Below are 17,015 nucleotides of genomic sequence, written 5' to 3'. Positions count from 1 at the left end.
CCTCCAACCCCATCTCTGCTTCCCTGGTCTGTGGCTTACATCTGTATTTTCTTTTTTGGCCTATGTACAAGTCTGTGTTCCTCTATTTGGGTCTGACTCTTGCGTGGTGGTTGTGAGAGTGGAGACGTGCCTACCTCCTCCTTCCCCCGGCAGGTCTGTCTGGAATAAGGCCTCACCAATGGGGCCTTGACAGCTGGGGCATGAGGACCACTCCCTTGTTTTTCACTAGGAAGTTCTGAACAGGACCCTTCTCCCATTTCTCTGTTAAACTCCAGCTACTCCACTTTCTCATTTTAATGTATTTTATTGAATATTTAAATATATTCTTTTAAGTTCAATTAAAAAAACAATTTTTAGGTAGGCTCCATGCCCAATGTGGGGTCTGCACTCACCACCCTGAGATCAAGTCACATGCCCCACCCTCTCAACCGGCCAGGCTGGCTTCAATTTAATTTTTGAATTATAACACGCATATTATATAAAATAAAATATGAAATGTCCCCTTCCTCAATGACCCCCTTCCCTAACTTGGGGGCAAATTCTTTTAACCTAAACTTATCCGCTGATTCCCCCTAGACCTCAGAACGGAGCACGGCACACCAGGTTTGGAAACGCCTCGAGATGAATGGGGGAACTCATCAGGCAATGGAATGTGACAGGAAAAGCAGGATACAGCATCAGCTCTGCATGACCTTGGGAGTCAGTAACCCATCTCCTTTATGAGATAGTGGTAGCCACAGTGTCCAGGGACTGCATTACTTTTTCTGGGCACAGGGGTTAGAGTGGACCAAATAAGAGATCTAAGACGTAGGAACTAGAGAGTCGAAGAAAGGGAGATTAACCCCTGTCCAGAGCCCACACCCATGTCCCCACATCCAAGTCTTGTGCATTTGGGCATCAAGGATGCTTTTGTGAGGCAATGGCTTCCACATGCCTCTGAGGATCCTATTGGGTTTGGCAACCTGCCTCCAGCACCAAGGCAGGCACAAGGCCCATTGCCATGGCTACAGCCTGCCTCCTTGGGCACAGAAAGCCTCTAGCTTAACGAGGGGCTGCTGTCCAGGGCAGGAGCTGCTCCAGTTACCATGGTTGGGGCATACTTCAGTCTGAACAGGAAGCTGTGTGGTTCCAGGATTTAAGTCCTTAGTAGTGACTACTAACATTTCTGTGAGTTTTTAGTCTTTCTAGTCTTTAGAGTTTCTAGTCTTTCTCGTAACCATTTTGCACATTTGCAAACTGACACGGAGATCATGCTAATGATGTGGTAAGGCCAGGACTTGAGCCAAGATCTTGATTTCAAACGTTTTCATCCTTGCTTCTTAGTTTCAAGAGGAATCAGGATGCAGAGGTCAGGCCTCATTTGGCAGAATGGAAGCCTAGCCTCCCTCCCCAACCCCCTGCACCTACCTACACCTGGGCATTTAAGTCAATGCTATGATTTCTTACGGGGTACAAGATGGCAATAACCCCAACTCATGTCCCAGGTCAGTCAGCTCTGACCATTTTTGGTGATGGGCTGCTACTGGACCTTCTTGCAACATTACCGGGAGAGCCAAGAGTCAGGGGTCCGAGTTATGTGCGCTGACAAGCCCCTGCTCTGGATTCTCAGTTGCACAAGTACTCTCCTAGAAAGGCCTGTCGCAACCTGGAGGTGGTCATCTTGTCCAGGCAATGGGTCTGCTGCAAGACTGGAGAAGCCCCTGAATTTCATTCCCCAAAAGCCAAGTCAGCTGGGAGAGAGCTACACAGCTTAAGTCAACACAGCCTCAGACCTGCAGCGGCTAGGCTGGTCTGCAGAAGTCCTGCTGTCTCAGCCAGCGACCTCGCCAGGTGATTCTCAGGAAACCCATAGGTACTACACAGTAGTTCCTGGAACAAGGAATGCCAGTCCATTTGGATGACTATGGGAAATCCTAAATGTCAGGGCCAAACCAGCCATGGAAATCAGCCTGTGCAAAGAAGCTATTACCACCCAGTGGCACTGCTGCTTCCTAACTCCCTCTGGGACCATCTGGCTGTGAGGGCACCTGAGGTGGTAGGTTGCCACAGGAGAGAGTGGGAGGGATTTTCTTTCCAGTCTAAGTTGTCCAAAGGTGTTGGTCACTGTACTGTGTGAAGCCACTGCTATTCTGCACAAGTCTGCGAAGGCTGTACCCTAAGGGTCTGCAGTGGTAAGGTGGCCGTTAGCAGTCACCTGACGGTTCTTTGTGGGCTTGGAAGGGCCTGGAAGGACAGCAAGGACTGGGGACAGAAGGGAGTGAAGTTGGTCCCAGTTCTCCAAGACAGGCCAGGAGCAGGAAGAGGGGATCAGACAAGTCTCTCTTCCCTTAGGGTTTAACGGATTGGAAAGGGCGGCGGCGGTGGGGGGGTGGTGCTTGGAGAGAACTGGCTCTAATTGCTTTGAGAACCTCTGGTTAAGTTGATTCACAGGACTCTCTCCTTTTGGTCACTACTGTTTAGCTCGGTTTTAAATTCAGGGTCAAAGGTGCTTCCTAAGAAGAGAGGAGGCAGGCCTAAAAACAAGCCACCAGGAAATGAAGTCCAGGGGAGCCGTTTACAAGGAGATCCAATACTGACGGTCCTGGGCTTCCATCCCATCCTGCAAGGTGACTTCCTTAGATGGAGACCACCCATTCACAGGGGAGCAAGGAGCTTTCACCTTGTTCCCAGTAAGTCCTCCTTCAAGGGATCAACTGGAGTGCAGCTATGCTCCAGGAGCAGCAGAAGAGAAAGCAAGGGCTTTACACTAATGGCCACGGCAGAGAGGTTTGCAGAAGGAAACCTCAGGGCTGGCACTGTGTATCCAGACAAAGGGTGCTCGGATTATTCAGATGAGGTCTTCCTGGAATGAGGGGGAACCCTCAGGTTACTGCACCCAGCAGGACAGAAATCATATAAGCACACCCAATTCACAGACCATTTACATGATCCCCCAGAAAGCTCCTGATTACACTATTTTTCTTCATGACTACCTAGCACTATTTAACATAATCCTATTTCTTATTAATTTATGGTCTTGTATCCCCCACCCCCCACCCCAAAAGAATCTAAGTGGCCTGGAGTACAGGAGCCTTGCCTACCTTATTCATAACTATGACTTCACTGCATGCAGGGTCTAATGCCTGGCAAGTAAGAGGCCCTCAAATGTTTCCCAGATGAATGGAACTCATAGGATCAGCTGTCAGGAACCACAGAGATCTTGTTCTACCTCACAACCTTCCTAACTAGTGGTTCCCCAAGGGTGGTCCCTTGCCCAGGTACATCAGGACCCCCTAAAAATCTGTTAAAAACACAGTATTTCAGGGGCGCTAGGGTGGCTCAGTTGGTTAAGCATCCAACTCTTGATTTTGGCTCAGGTTATGATCGCAGGGTGGTGAGATCGAGCCCCGATGGGGTTCCGTGCTGAGCATGGAGTCTACTTAAGATTCTCTCCTTCTTCTGCCCCCACTCTCTAAAGAACAGAACAAAACATGGTGTTTCAGAACTCCAGACCTGCTCCATCACTTTTGAGGGTGGGGCTGAGCAGCCGGTCTCTGAACAATGCTTTGGGTAATCCTGATCTGTACTGAGGTTGCAACACTACTGTCCTTTACCACACTTGGGGGAACCACTCCATAGTAAGGATCCCAGGAACCTGTGAGAGACTGGTGGATTACACATGTCCTGTTACACTTTTTAAAGAGCTCACACTCAAGTTTAGAAACCAGTCTTTGGTTAGTCTGGGTCAGGGCTTACCCTCCTTTGTCACCCTTGGGGAGTACAGAACTCTGGGAGACCCCACTGGTCCTAGCACTCTGTGCTAGAGGGGAGTCCGAACAGATCCAGCAGCAAAGCACAACCTGGCCGGCACAGCTCCCCGAGGAGCTGGGTGCTAACTGCTCGCCGCAGAAGCCCCTGCTTTTGCTTCACTGGGTTCATAAAAGCAGCTAGAAGGCAATGGCCTTTTCCTGTTTTCTGCACAGGGTTTGCACCTGTGGATGCTCAAAGGCTGTCCTCAAAAGTACATCAAGGTGCACGAAACCAACTGCCCTCAAGGTCTGCCTCCAGCTGGGGGCTCTCTAAACGGCATCCCGACAAACATGCTCTAGCCTTCCCATCAAAACTATTCATTCCCTTGGAGGTGCCAGGCTTTTGGCCACAGACCTTTCCTCACTTTGACCACGGAAGCAGTGGGCGAGGCACATTTAACTGTATGCTCCTTAAGCATCATCAAGGTGCTCGGTCAGGAAGTCCCGCATCCCTGAACTCACTGCGGATCAGACCAGGTGGGGCTGAATCTTTAGACTCTTCATAGGACACATGAAGAGACTGGTGTGTGAATGCAGAGAATGGGACTAGAATCCAGAAATGTTCTATTTATTCACTAAAAAAAGAGGGAGATGAGGTCTTCTTGATCAATTTCCTCCAATCTCCCAAAACTCCCTCCCTTCATTTTTCCAAAATAACACACTGAGAAACACGTTTGTACAAAAACCACGTATTATTCCCCCCCTCACAAAATTGGGTAGCTGTATTACAGGAACGAAACCAGATCAAAGACATGAAAAGAAAAGTCACCACTTATAGTGAAATATAACAGTGTTAAGAATTCAGGTATTTTGTAGAATTGTTACCGGCATAGTAAAAGTATTTCCACCTGGATCTTGTAAATTTGAAAGCGATCACATTAAAGACCTGAGGTTAACAAGGGACCACAGTATGAACCAGAATTCCATTTTCCTTCTAAGACCCCAGTGGAAAAAGTAAGTATTTGGAATGAGTTTCCTTTGGGAAAGACTGGCGGGAATTAGGGAACACCCTGGCCATTGTCAAAAGGCACTGGGATCTTTCTGGAGACAAATGCATTGGAACTTAACTCCAGCAGGAACAAGCTCATTTCCACTCCAAGAGTCCAGAACACACACACAAAAGGAACAAGGTCTCCTTGGTTCCAGTACTCGGATGGTGACCAGGGCCACCTGGTTAGAGGCAACACCTGAGGGTTTGAAAGGCAAATCTTAATTGTGGTTTTATTTTTTTGCTTTCTGATACTAAGGAAGAAAGTTCTGAGGTGTTTTATAAACACCTCCCTACACCCTCTCGTATGTAAAGCTTTACAGAATATATAGAAAAAGATATCCAAAAGGTGTGCCACTTAGTATTCTAAACAATGAAACTGCCACTTGAGAATGTGACATGAAGAGGCCAGGCGCTTTGGAAATCAAGATCCACCAAACATACCCTGCCCCCATCCACGGAAGGATAGAGGGGAGGGAAGAAGGACAAGAAGAGAAAACCAAGAACTCTCAAGTAATTCATCAGCAGGGGTCAAAATGGGTTCGAGTTAAGGCATTTTTGTGGCTCTGCCTCTGGAATGGCATTCTGATCGTTCAGTCCGAGAACCCCAACCCTCAAAGCATGATGCTCTGATGGCCAACTGCATGCCTTGGGACCCCCAGCTTCTCTCTGACAACCCTGCGACAGATGGAATGCGAGATTTCACCAAGGGAAGCGAGAAGGGACAAGAGCCCTTGATCTTGCCCCACTTCTCCAATCCAGCCCCAAACCTGAAGTACCGCTTCACTGAGCCCCACTCACCCCGGACTGCAAGAGGTAGTTTGGGGACTCGAACCCCCGGCCATCCTAACCAAGTTCCATGAGCTAAAATGTTTAGCATTATCTACTTACTTTTTTTTTCTTTTCTTTTTGAAGGTGGTTTTTTTTTTTTTTTTTTTTTTTTTTTTTTTTGCTTTTTTTTTAAAGAGGGGAAATAAAAAAGAATGAGTACAAAGCAGTGACTAGTGGACTAGACTCAGTGGACAGTCATCGCCCTAGACTCAAACGCTCCCTGGCTCGTCTAGGAAATGAAGGAACGCCTCCCCAAATCCCACCCCTAATCCAACAAATCATCTGCATAGAAAGCCAGAACCGGTGGGCCCAGGGAAGAAGTGTGGGTCTGTTGTACTGCTGGGCGCTCCCCTATCAGGTACTAAAGGGGCCATGCAGCGGGGAGGTCCTTTCGGTCCAGGAGTAAAATCAGTGGGGTCCCGCCCTGTCCCCATCTCTTTGAATTTTGGTGCATCTATGTGAGGCAAAAGTCTCAGGAAACTTCACCATCAGCACCAATCTTAGCTCAGATTAGCAGAAATAAGGTCACTTATAATGCCTTTAGGTTCGTCCCCTCTGGCTATTCCCTCTGCCCATCACCATTTTTTTTTGGTTCCTATGAACTTAGGATGCTCTCATTTAAAGCAATGACAAAAGGAAAAAAAAAATAATAAAACATAATGATTATAAAGCATTAGCCATGTAAGCATCAAAACCAAACACTGCAGGAGAGCACTGAAACAACAGACAAACTTCTCATGTTGACAGGACCTGCAGAGAAAGGGTCAGTACACCCCACAGCAGGACAGGGGGACGCAGGCTACCGTGAGGATGACCAGGACACACTGGCCCCACAGGCTTCCCCTCGCGGACCTGACAAAGGAGGTGTCCGAGCATGGAGAGGGCCGGCAAGGGGTACAGGGAAATATGGGATGCGTGCTTGGGGTTGCAAGAAGAAAAATCCTAAAAGAAACCCAAGGAAGCCGAGGAACACAAGTCTCGTCATCCCCCCTGCAGCTGCTGGCGCCGGGCATGGACGCTGCCTGCCTCTTCCAGGCTAGGGGGCGGCGGAGGCTGGCGGGCCTGGAGCAGGAGGCGGAGGGACTCCGTCTGCGGGCGGTGGTGGCGGTGGTGGTGGCGGCTGCGGCGGCGGTGGGGCATCTGCAAACACAGCCAAGAGGGACTCGTCATTGCTGGAAACACAAGGGCTGGGGAAAGAGCCCCTTCCAAGAAAAATGACATAGGAAGTGATTTTTGTTATGCAGGCAATCAACGTGGCCTTCGAGGTGCTGGTGCCACCGCAGGCCGGGCAGGTCAGGTCCCCCCTGAACACCCAAGTCTCGGCTAGCGTGCTGAGGTGTCTGCATCTGTCCCAACCTCCTCCGCAGCCCACCCCTTCCAAGAATCACTCCAGACCTTTGCAGAACTTAATTTTAGTTTGATTTTATTGCATTTTAATGGTTCTCTCTGCTAATTTTAACTTCTTCAGTTAAATGATAAAGCTCCTTCCTGGGCAAGTTCTGTGTCTTCTTTTCTTTCTCTCTCAGTGCCTGGCCTAGGTGGGCACAAAACAGATTATCAAGAACTTCTTGCTGATTAAGTGTCTCCACCAGGACCAGAGAGCTTCACTCGAGGCAGCTGCTGACAAGCTGGACAGTCCTGGGAGGCCCCACAGCTCCTGAACTGTAGTCCTTGGGTTTTTGGCCAAAACTAGGTCAGGTCCTGAAGGGAACAATTAGTATGAGTGTCTGGGGCTCTTTCCTATTTCGACTTTAGCTGCTTAGCGTACAAAGGAACCCTAGAGATTATTTAATCCAGGGTTTTTTAAACCTCTTGATTTGGTCAGAAATGAAAACATATGAAACAAATAATTCAAGTACAGCCTTGCTTACCAGTCAGTTCACCCAACCTTCCCCCCGCCGCACCCCCGTTCCAGGAGATTTCCACCAAACTGCTAAAGCTCTTCAAAGCATTTTGAAGGCCACTGATCTTTCAGTGGAGGAAACTAAGACCTGAAGAGGGGAACCACCTTACCCAATGAGGCCTGCCTGGGATCCTAGAGCCAAGTCATCTGTGGTGGGAAGTGGGAGGAGCACCTGAAACCCTCCACATTCTCAAGATGATCCCTTGAGGGCCCTTCAGGATGAAATCCTGGCCAGTGTAAAGACCAAGGATATCGTATCTGTAACTAAATGGCAAACTGGTCAGCTGTCTTGGCAGACCGGCCCTGTAAGGCAGTGAGGTGCAGTGTTTTCTTGCCAAGGAAAAGTATCTGCTACAATGCAATCGGTGACCAAGGACCCAAGGGAGAAGGTTTTCTACTGTCATGATCTTCACATGCGGCCACACTGCTGTCTTCCTTCCATGCACCTACTCTGTCCTAGCCCCTAGGGGTCCAGAAACAGGCCTCTGTGTAGCCTGCCTCCTGGCTCTGGGCAGTCTTCCTGAGCACTACAGTACACTCAAAGCACTTCAGAGTCTCGGGTAACCTGCAAATCTTATAGACTACTCTCTACTCACTCATTTCTTGTTTTCCCAACTAAGGCTCCTGGAGACCAGGAATTCTTGAGTCCTAGCTCTTTGTACTGTGAATAGGAGCTAATTCCTTGGCACATACATGAACTGGTAAATGAATCAGGATCACAGATGTGGCTGGGGCACCTGGCCACCACTGGCTGTCTTTTGGGATCACTCTGAGATCGACAGGAGTAAAGGACAGGGCAGAGCTTCTGAAGCAACCCTCTGGAGGCCAGGATTGGGGGAGACCAGAGTCTACTGGAGAAAAGCCCCGGCTTCATACACATGCCAGACACTGCCCAGCAGGACCTGTGCCTTCTCCACAGAGCCCGCTAGGACCTCCTAGTCCTTCTCAACACAGCCCCTCAACACTCCTTCTTGAGTCTAAGCCGCTACTAGCAATATCCCAGAGGAGCACAAAAGACTTGTGATTTCTGCCTTAAACTGGTTCTTATTTTTCTTTACACCCTCTACATTTGAACCCCATATCCATAAAAGGCTTCTGTAGGAAAACCACCAGCAATTCAATATGTCTAATAAGATTCGAACTAGAGAAGCTTAAAGATGAGTGGGTGAGGAATGTCTTTCCGGCCTTCCCACAGACCTCAGGGTCAAGAGTACAGGCCACAAAGGCTGTGGCGCACAAGGCCAAATGACTGTAAGCATCTGCACTCATCACCTGTTTACCGGCTCATCAGGGGTGCTGAAGAGCACAGGCCACACATCGATCTTCTGGAACCCACTGTCACAGGCTGCACTGTCCATGGACCTGCTAAACTATAGATAATCTAGAGAATAAAGCCTTTGTCCCTTGCCTCCAGCCCACCCAGAGAGACCCCACTATGGTGATGAAGTAGTAGTACCACGCTACTTACACATGCCATTAGGTGCCGTGAGGGGTACCCGGGGTCCTAAGATGTTTCCTGGCATTGGAGGCATACCAGGAGGTGCTGGGCCACTCCCAGGGGGGTGGATGTTGGCTGCAACGGTGGGGATCATACGGCCTGGCATGGGCTGCCCAGGGATCATGGATCCTGGACCTGGTATCTGACCTGTGGAAGGAGATTTAAAGTATGAAGGTAAGTGTACTGGGGAGAAAGGGATCAAATCAATGCACAGGACTGCTAAATACAAAAACCTAACCCTCCAAAGCTCTGAAATACCAACAGAGCAATAATCTATAATAATCTCTATGTCTAGATTTCCGTTTTTTTGGGAGGAGGAAGGATAATGGGGCAGTCTATGGAGCTCATGGCCACTCTAAATCCTGGTACAGGCAGGTAGCCATGAGAAGCAATTACAGGAAAAGCACCCTACAAGAAAACATTCGTTTTGGTTAGTGGGTGGACAGTGGCTTATCCTACATCTTCCTGACAACACAAAACACCAAGCACAGGCCACAGGGGATGGAGAAGACTTTTACTGCACGTCAGCGCGCAGTCTAGTCAAGACTGAGCTTCCCACAGGGGCTTCGTGGGAGGGTATGTGTGAAAGGATATTGGTCACAACTGTGAAATCAACATTATAAAGGGATTGTGATTGGAAGTTCCAAGTCCTGTTCATGAAAACGCCTCTCCTTCTAGCCCCCACCATGAAGCACTGTGATCGGGGGTGGGGGGGTGGGGGGTGCACAGCGAGAAAAACAGACAACCCCTTCACCTCTTCCTATTGGTTTGAAATCGACGAGAGGAGACGCCAGACACAGGAAAAGTAAAACACCTCCTGTCTGCAGTTTCATGCTGAGCCTTCAGGACGTTTAGCGAACTTTTTCTGTAGACCCAGACAGTAAATATTTGGACCTTGCAGACCATATGGTCTCTGTCACAGCTATTCAACTTTTATCACTGTAGCATGAAGGCAGTCACAGGTGACATTCATGTGTCACAGATAACAAATTTCTGAGACTGTGTCCCAATAAATATTTATTTATGGACTCTGAAATGTGAATTTTGTATAATTCTCAGGAGATATAAACACTCTCCTTTTGAGTTTCCCCCAACCATTTAAACCGTAAAAACCATTCTTGGCCTGCAGTCCATACAAGAACAGAAGTGGGCCAGAGCTGGCCCACAGGTTGTAGTTCGCCAACCCTGCTTTAAACTCAGTGGTTTGGCTGCTGGGCTTGGTTTTAAAGAGCTACAAACAAAGGAGAATAGTTCAATGGGCACAGACCAAGGTGGAAGTGCATGCTTCTCTCTCTCACGGCACATGATACTCTCTATGGAATAAGGAAAGAGAATCTATGGTGCTTTGTTTTGTTTTGAAATCTAGGGACTTCAGCATGTCTGTAAGGTCAGTTGTATGAAACTAAATACAGGTTTCTAGGCAGTTCCGAGACAGGTGGAAGTAAGAATGCTTAAGGTCCCAGCTTGTATATTTGGGAGATGGAACTGATAGCTCCCGATCAGTTACAATGTAGACAGCAGTCCTGGAGATAACTTGCTGGGAGTTCTTGGTTACGGTCTAGAAAAAGGCCTGTCTTAAGAAAAAGACACACAGTTTCAAGCCTCACACCATCTATTTCTAGTGTCTGTTCCCTGACCCAGGGACAGGAGGAGACCCTCACTACTGGGGTGTCAGTGAAGAGCACTCCAGAGGTTCAAGAGTCAGGGGAAGAGGTGGTCTACTATCTTTGAAAAAATAATCTTTAGAAAGCAAAATACATCCGTATGTCTCAGAACAAAAAGGACAGCAAGTTGGGGGCTCTCAGGCCCAGCTTTCTGTGCTCTATAATGCGATCATGCAAGAGCCCACCAGGAGTCCCCCAGGTCCATCCACTGGAGGACAGCTTCATCAAACTGCTTCAGAGAGGGCAAGGGCAGGCCCTGCACTCACCGCGGGGCCAACATGGCCACCCATTCTTACACCAACTGACCATCAAAGTCGAAGCTGTTGGGTGCACGGGCCACGACGCTAGGCCACATGCAGGCAGAGATGGAAAGCCTATCAATCTAGGGAGGGGCATGGAAATTAAAGGAACTACTATCAAATATATTGCATGGCATACATTCCACAGATGAGCAGCGTGGAAGGCACATTCGGGGAAAACCACGAAAGGAGCAGGCCAAAAACCTGAAACCGTCCAGCCAACTGGACATACCTGTGAATGATTCGGCTTTTGGATGACTTGCAAAGGAGTGAAGGAGGGGATTAGAGACAGGACAACAGCAGACTATCCTAAGCACAAGGCCCAGCTGGAGTTATGCCATCAACAAACAGTACAAGTGTCACCCCCGCTGTTCCCGAGAGCGACCACTCACAGGTAGCACCTTCACACTTGCCACTCCCTGAGGTACGTGCATCACCTTATTAGCCGCTGCTGGCACTGCCTGAGGAACAACTGGCTCAAAAAGGTGTTTAAAAAAAAAAAAAAGTGCTCAAGTAAGAGCCACGTGACCCACGGTCTGTCTGACAGGACTCACAGCAAAGGGGCTGTGGGGATGAGCCCTACACACAGAATGGGGCGAGGACTTGGTGACAGGTTTTGAAGGGAGTGTAAGGCTGACGGCCTGTGAGACAGAGAGCTTTGAGAACAGAGGAGCTCCAGCGGAGGAGCTGGAGTCTAGAGGAGAGTAAGAGAGCTTTCCAAGAGAAGCGGGAGGGCAGGCTGAGTAGACAATGGTAGGAGCTGAGGGGTGAGAGGCAGCACCCACAGGCGGCCTGGGAAGGGGTGAGAGAGCAAGGCAGAAGGCAAGCGTGCAGCGGGAAGGACAGAGAATTCAACGGGCGAAGTGCAGCGGCGACGAAGTAGGGAGGACGGGCAAGGGCTCCGGCTCTGGCAGTGGCTCTGGCAGCGGGAGACACGGGCCAGGCCACCTGCAGTGAGAGGAGCGCGCGGAGGCGGAGGCGGGCTGCCCGAGAGGTACGCAAATCCCAGAGGCTCCCGTGGGCAGCGGCCCATGGAGCCAGTCCCCTGCCACTGCTCAAGAGGCTCCCGAGTCCCTAAGTCTCTAAGAGTGATTCTCTAAAGGTATTCTGGTGGTGTAATAGGGAAGAGAGCAGATACTTTCGTTGCTGGAAACACGAGGCCCACTTTTAAGCCTGGAGCTCTCATTTCCCAACCTGGAGATGAAAGAACTTTTCATGGACTCGCGGCCAATGGAAACCATGCGCTAGACCAGCCAATACAACCTGTGTATCAGTGGGTACCAGCCACCTCCTTCTTCCAAGTTCAGTCTGGACAAGAGGCCTTGAGCAAGTGAGGAAAAATATGTTGCCAGCCCTTCTCTCTCCAGAAAACTGAAGAGAGTAAGGCACGCCTTTACCAAAAAAGGCCAGAATGACTACTGGTAGATGAAGAAGGAAGGGCACAGCAGATGAGCGCTCACAGAAGTGCTACGGCACACAGCTGTGCAGTCCCACCGCTGCTCGCTTCAGCGGTCAGAGGTCTACGCTTGGACGTGAAGAGCAATTGGGGGCTGCCCCAACTCCTGGCTCACCAGTGGGGATCCCTGTCAGCAGCCACTCAGTACCATCTTCAACAGGGCAGGTATGGGGGAACTCATCAGACTGGAAAACTAAACAGCGTGATCTTACTTCCATGTCACCCCAACCAAGATCAAGTGTTCTTGGGCAAGTCACTGAGGGTGCCCAGAGCCTGGGTTTCTTGAGATTATACAGAGTGAAACTAGGGATCTGCCCCAATCTCACCCTATGGCTTTGTTTATTTGTTTCAGTGCCTTATTATGTCACTGGCTCCTCCAACATGCTGTGAGAGCAATATTTTCATTGTACAGAGAGAAGCTCAGAAAAGTTAAGGGCCTTCTGACAGTCACAGAATTTGTAAGAGGTATCAGATCCAAGTCTTCTAACTCTAAATCCAGTTCTCTTTCCACCACACTATTTGATGCCCAAATGAAACAGTTCCTGCGAAAGGATTTAATATAATAGCCAGCATTTAAAAAAAAAAAAAAAGAAAAATTGGGGCACTGGGTGGTGCAGTCCGTTAAGCGTCCAACTGTCATTTTCGGCTTAGGTGGTGTCTCAGGGTCATGAGACCAAGCCCTGCGCCCGGCTCCACACTTGCGTGGAGTCTGCTTAAGATGTTCTCTCCCTCTTCCTCTGTCCCTCCTGCTGCTTGTGCTGTCAAATAAATAAATACACCCCAAAAAACACACCCCCTAAGGTGTATACTTTAGTTCTAGCCACCATGTTTTCTTCTTTCCTGTATCAGTTTTAAGACTGCCCTGCTTCCTGCAGCAATTTTTTTTTTTAAAGATTTTATTTATTTGACAGAGATCACAAGTAGGCAGATAGGCAGGCAGAGAGAGGGAGAGGAGGAAGCAGGCTCCCTGCTGAGCACAGAGCCTGATGCGGGGCTCGATCCCAGGACCCTGGGATCATGACCTGAGCTGAAGGCAGAGGCTTTAACCCACTGAGCCACCCAGGCACCCCTCCTGCAGTAATTTTTAAAAAAATATTTGTTAGAGAGAGAGAGAGAATGTGCACGAGTAGGGAGGGAGGGGCAGTGGGAGAGAATCTTCAAGCAGAGCGCCCACAATGAGTGTGGTGCCCCATGCGATGCTTGATCCCATGACCTGAGACAAAGCCAGGAGCTAGACACAACCAACTGAGCCACCCGGGTGCCGCTGCAGTGAGCAATTTTTTAATTTACCAAACATATGGTAGCCTGCAGTGGGCTGGATGGTGACCCCCACCCAACAGATATGTGGTACATTTTCTAATACTTGGAACCCAGTAAACGCAACCATACTGGGAAAAAGGGTCTTTGTGGATGTGATTAAGGATCTTGAGATGAGGAGATCATCCTGGATTATCTTGGTGGGATCTAAATCCAATGACAAGTGTCCTTCTAAGAGACACATGGCTGCTGCCAGCCACCAGAAGCTGTAAGAGACAAGGAATAGACTGTCCCCTAGAACTCCGGAAGATAAGCAGGTCTGGCTAGACAATGAACTTTTAGCTCGCAGACTGAGGGAGCCCATCTGGTGTTTCAAGTCACGGAATCTATAAAAGGAGAAGACGTAAAGGTGGAGTAACTCGTCAATGTCCTCAAGTGTAAACAGGGAGCCTGGAAGGGACGTGGGTCCTGTGGCTCCAGAGATGGTGCTTGCGATCACAGTGCCCCCTGCAGGTAAGAGTCTGGAGGAGGGGTCCACAGACTTGGGTGATGCAAGCCGGGCTGCCACTAAACTGACAGGTCACTTCTTTGACCCACACACAGCTCCAGAGAGGAAACAAGTCTCCAACCAGCAGCTCAGTGTGGGGGTTCCAGCAGGGAAATGAGCTATTCACGAAATAATCTGGCAAAGAGGAGAATCAGTTGCAGATTGGCCCAGACCTGTGAAGTGACGCCTATGCAACAGGCACTGGGCTGAGGCTGATGGCTCTTGCTGGCAGGGCTCAGTGGTGCCATTTCCAAAGCTACCTGCTTGGCCTGTTTACCTGTTTCCCTCTATTTTTATGGCAACAAGCTGTGGAAGGGCAGCCTCACGGTTTTCCAAGGCCATAAGACCAACAGTTGCAAGGAACTTCTTTTCCTCACTATAAATCCTGAAGTATTCTGAAAACAGGTTTCCCACCTTCCTATAGTAGCAGAGCAATAAAGCCACTGGAGCACAGGTGTGAGGGAGAGGACAGTGGCTCCTTTGGAGAGGTGGCAGCAAAAAGGAAGAGCTAGAGAAAGAAACAGATTACTTCTGCTTATCGGACTTTGCACAAACACTTCTCAGGACAGCAAGGAGCACTAAGAGAGGGCGATGTCCCTGTGCCATCCGGAGCTTAGTGCTGTCACATGCTGTACGACTCACAGTGCTGGGTATCAGCACAGTGGATTTAGGGAACAGAGAGCAGGGAGACCAGGATATCATCCTAAGCCAGGGCCTGCCATTTGCCAGGCAATGACAGTGACTTTATTGAATCCTCTAGGTTGCTGGCTAGATTGCGAGACAGAAAGAACCCAGTTTCAAGATAAGGAACAAAGTCTCAGAGGGACTGTGTAATTTGGCTTGTGAGTTCCCTAGAAGCAGAGACAGAGCTGAGGTTCAAACCCAGATCTTTTTGCCCTCGAGGCTCATTCTCTCCTCCTTAACACCTACACCACCGTGTCTTGAAGGAGCGGCTCTTTCCTTGGAAAAGCTGATTTCTAAGGATCAAATCTGAAATGAAGCAGAATTTAAAAGAGGACTGAAGAGAAGACAGAATCAATTTCTTGTAATGCAAACTCTGGTCTTTTTAAATTTACGTATTCCTGTATTTTCTTCTGGTGTCCGACAAAGGTCTCCCCGCTTTTTTACAAGGATGACAATGTCTGAAGGCATTGCCATGACCTCTTACTATATATGAAGAAAGCCACGGGAGCAGGCCTTACCACACAAAATGAAGAGTGTGTTTGTATGTTCTGTCATTAAAAAAAAAAAAAAAAAAAAATCAGGTATTTCCCTTCCTGGTAGAAAGGGAGCTGAAAGGGAGAAAGAGATGAGACACGGCTTCAAAACAGTAGCATGAAAGCAAAAACTGGTGGGAGTTTGACCTACATACAAGCTTAAAAAAAAACAAAAAACACAAAACACAAAACACAGCAGGCATCTGAAGCCTGAAAAATGGAAAGGTTTGCTAAAATTAGGTTTAGCCTAGTGGAAAAATCCCTCACACTCTCTCAGGTTTATTAGATCTTTTACTAAAGCATGATGCCCATCATGCCCAGTGCAATATTATTTAAGGATTTCTATTCTTTGGGATGGAAGAGGCAGGTGGGGAAAGAACATGAAACTAGGAAAGGGAACTTGTGAATTTCCAATCTTGGGCACATTTCATCACTCCCTTTTCTAACCGTCCACAGCACATCCCCTGGCTGAGTGCCCTGGAGAACGGAAATAACACAATCAGGGCCAAGTGAGGGGAAGCCCAGGCTCCTCCGGGAGTGCTCCTCCTGCAGTAGCTTCCGGGGGCGCCCAAGACAGACGTTCTTTGTTGAAGACTGGGCCCTCACTGTTCTCTTTGTGAGGGTAACCTGCTAAGCCGGAAAGTGGCTCAGCAGCCTTGTTATCACATGATGCGAGCAGGACCAAAGGCACCGAAGATAGTAAAAACTTGGCTTTTCCCTTTTCAGTGTGGGGAGTCCAGGGAGTGGGCTGGGCAGAGATGACTGGATGGAATTCTTTCCTGAGCACGGTTTCTCACAGGTAGAAATGTCGAAGTGGGTCTAACTTGGGGGCTTAAAAGCCAAGTGACTAACGCCTTGGTTGAAATTTCCTTCAACAACCAACATGTCACTAATTTTAGTTTTGTCACTAAAACATCATCTCTACCATGTCTGAGTTCTCATCCATTTAGATCCATTCCTACCTCGGCTTTTTTAGGCACTTCCAGAGATCATTCTACTATTAACCACAAGGAAACCATAAAGGTACCTAACCAACATGTCCTTTTTCTTCCGCTTTTCACGCAGAGGCTTCCCCAAGGCAGGTGGCTCATTCCAGATCCACAAAAACTCCAAAGCGCCTCAGTGACTCTAAATGTCCAGTGGAGGGCAGAGCTTACGTGCACATTTCCTTTTGATTCAACTCACTGACGGGTTGTGTTCCTGTAAGAACAGGCTGAGGCCCTTGGGAGTGCTGACATTAAAGACCTCCAGCCATCAGAGGGGTCCTCTTGGCTCAAGGCAAGCCGCACAGTCAAGAGCACCTCAGGAAGCCGCAGCTGCGACCCAGGCCCCTCTCCTTGGTTCCCCACGTGCTGTCACGGGTACCACAGGCCAGGGCACGCTCAAAGGATGCTACGTGTGTGCTCCAGAAGCGGCTGCTACCAGGGCCGTTCACCTGCGCCATCCTCAATGGCAGTTGTGTAGGCAGAACGCATAAGGATTGACTCTAGAAATCACTTCATAAAATCACAGTTTTCCAGTTGAAATGTAAAGACGAAATGAAGTGGCACGTACTTTATCAAGATGA

General features: G+C 48.9%; 1 protein-coding gene across 3 annotated transcripts in view; it reads right to left on the bottom strand.

Annotated features, from left to right (window-relative positions):
• Window positions 1-4,340: 4,340 nt before the first annotated feature.
• SMARCC1 (SWI/SNF related, matrix associated, actin dependent regulator of chromatin subfamily c member 1) overlaps window positions 4,341-17,015 on the bottom strand; it is a 171,960-nt gene continuing 159,285 nt past the window's right edge. For 2 of the 3 annotated variants that reach the window (XM_045080557.1, XM_045080560.1), the window contains exons 27-28: window positions 8,979-9,155; window positions 4,341-6,747 (exon numbers count right to left, since the gene is read on the bottom strand). In XM_045080557.1, coding sequence (XP_044936492.1) covers window positions 6,644-6,747; window positions 8,979-9,155 — 281 coding nt within the window. In that variant the 3' untranslated portion in view covers window positions 4,341-6,643. Of the gene's footprint in view, window positions 6,748-7,013; window positions 7,309-8,978; window positions 9,156-17,015 lie in introns of those variants that run through there. The other variant, XM_045080565.1, reaches the window with a different exon arrangement.

The sequence above is a fragment of the Mustela putorius genome, unplaced genomic scaffold (assembly GCF_011764305.1).
Source record: "Mustela putorius furo isolate JIRA1106 unplaced genomic scaffold, ASM1176430v1.1 tig00000095_pilon_pilon_pilon, whole genome shotgun sequence".
Classification (NCBI taxonomy): domain Eukaryota; kingdom Metazoa; phylum Chordata; class Mammalia; order Carnivora; family Mustelidae; genus Mustela; species Mustela putorius.
This window is presented reverse-complemented; position numbering and strand designations above follow the sequence as displayed.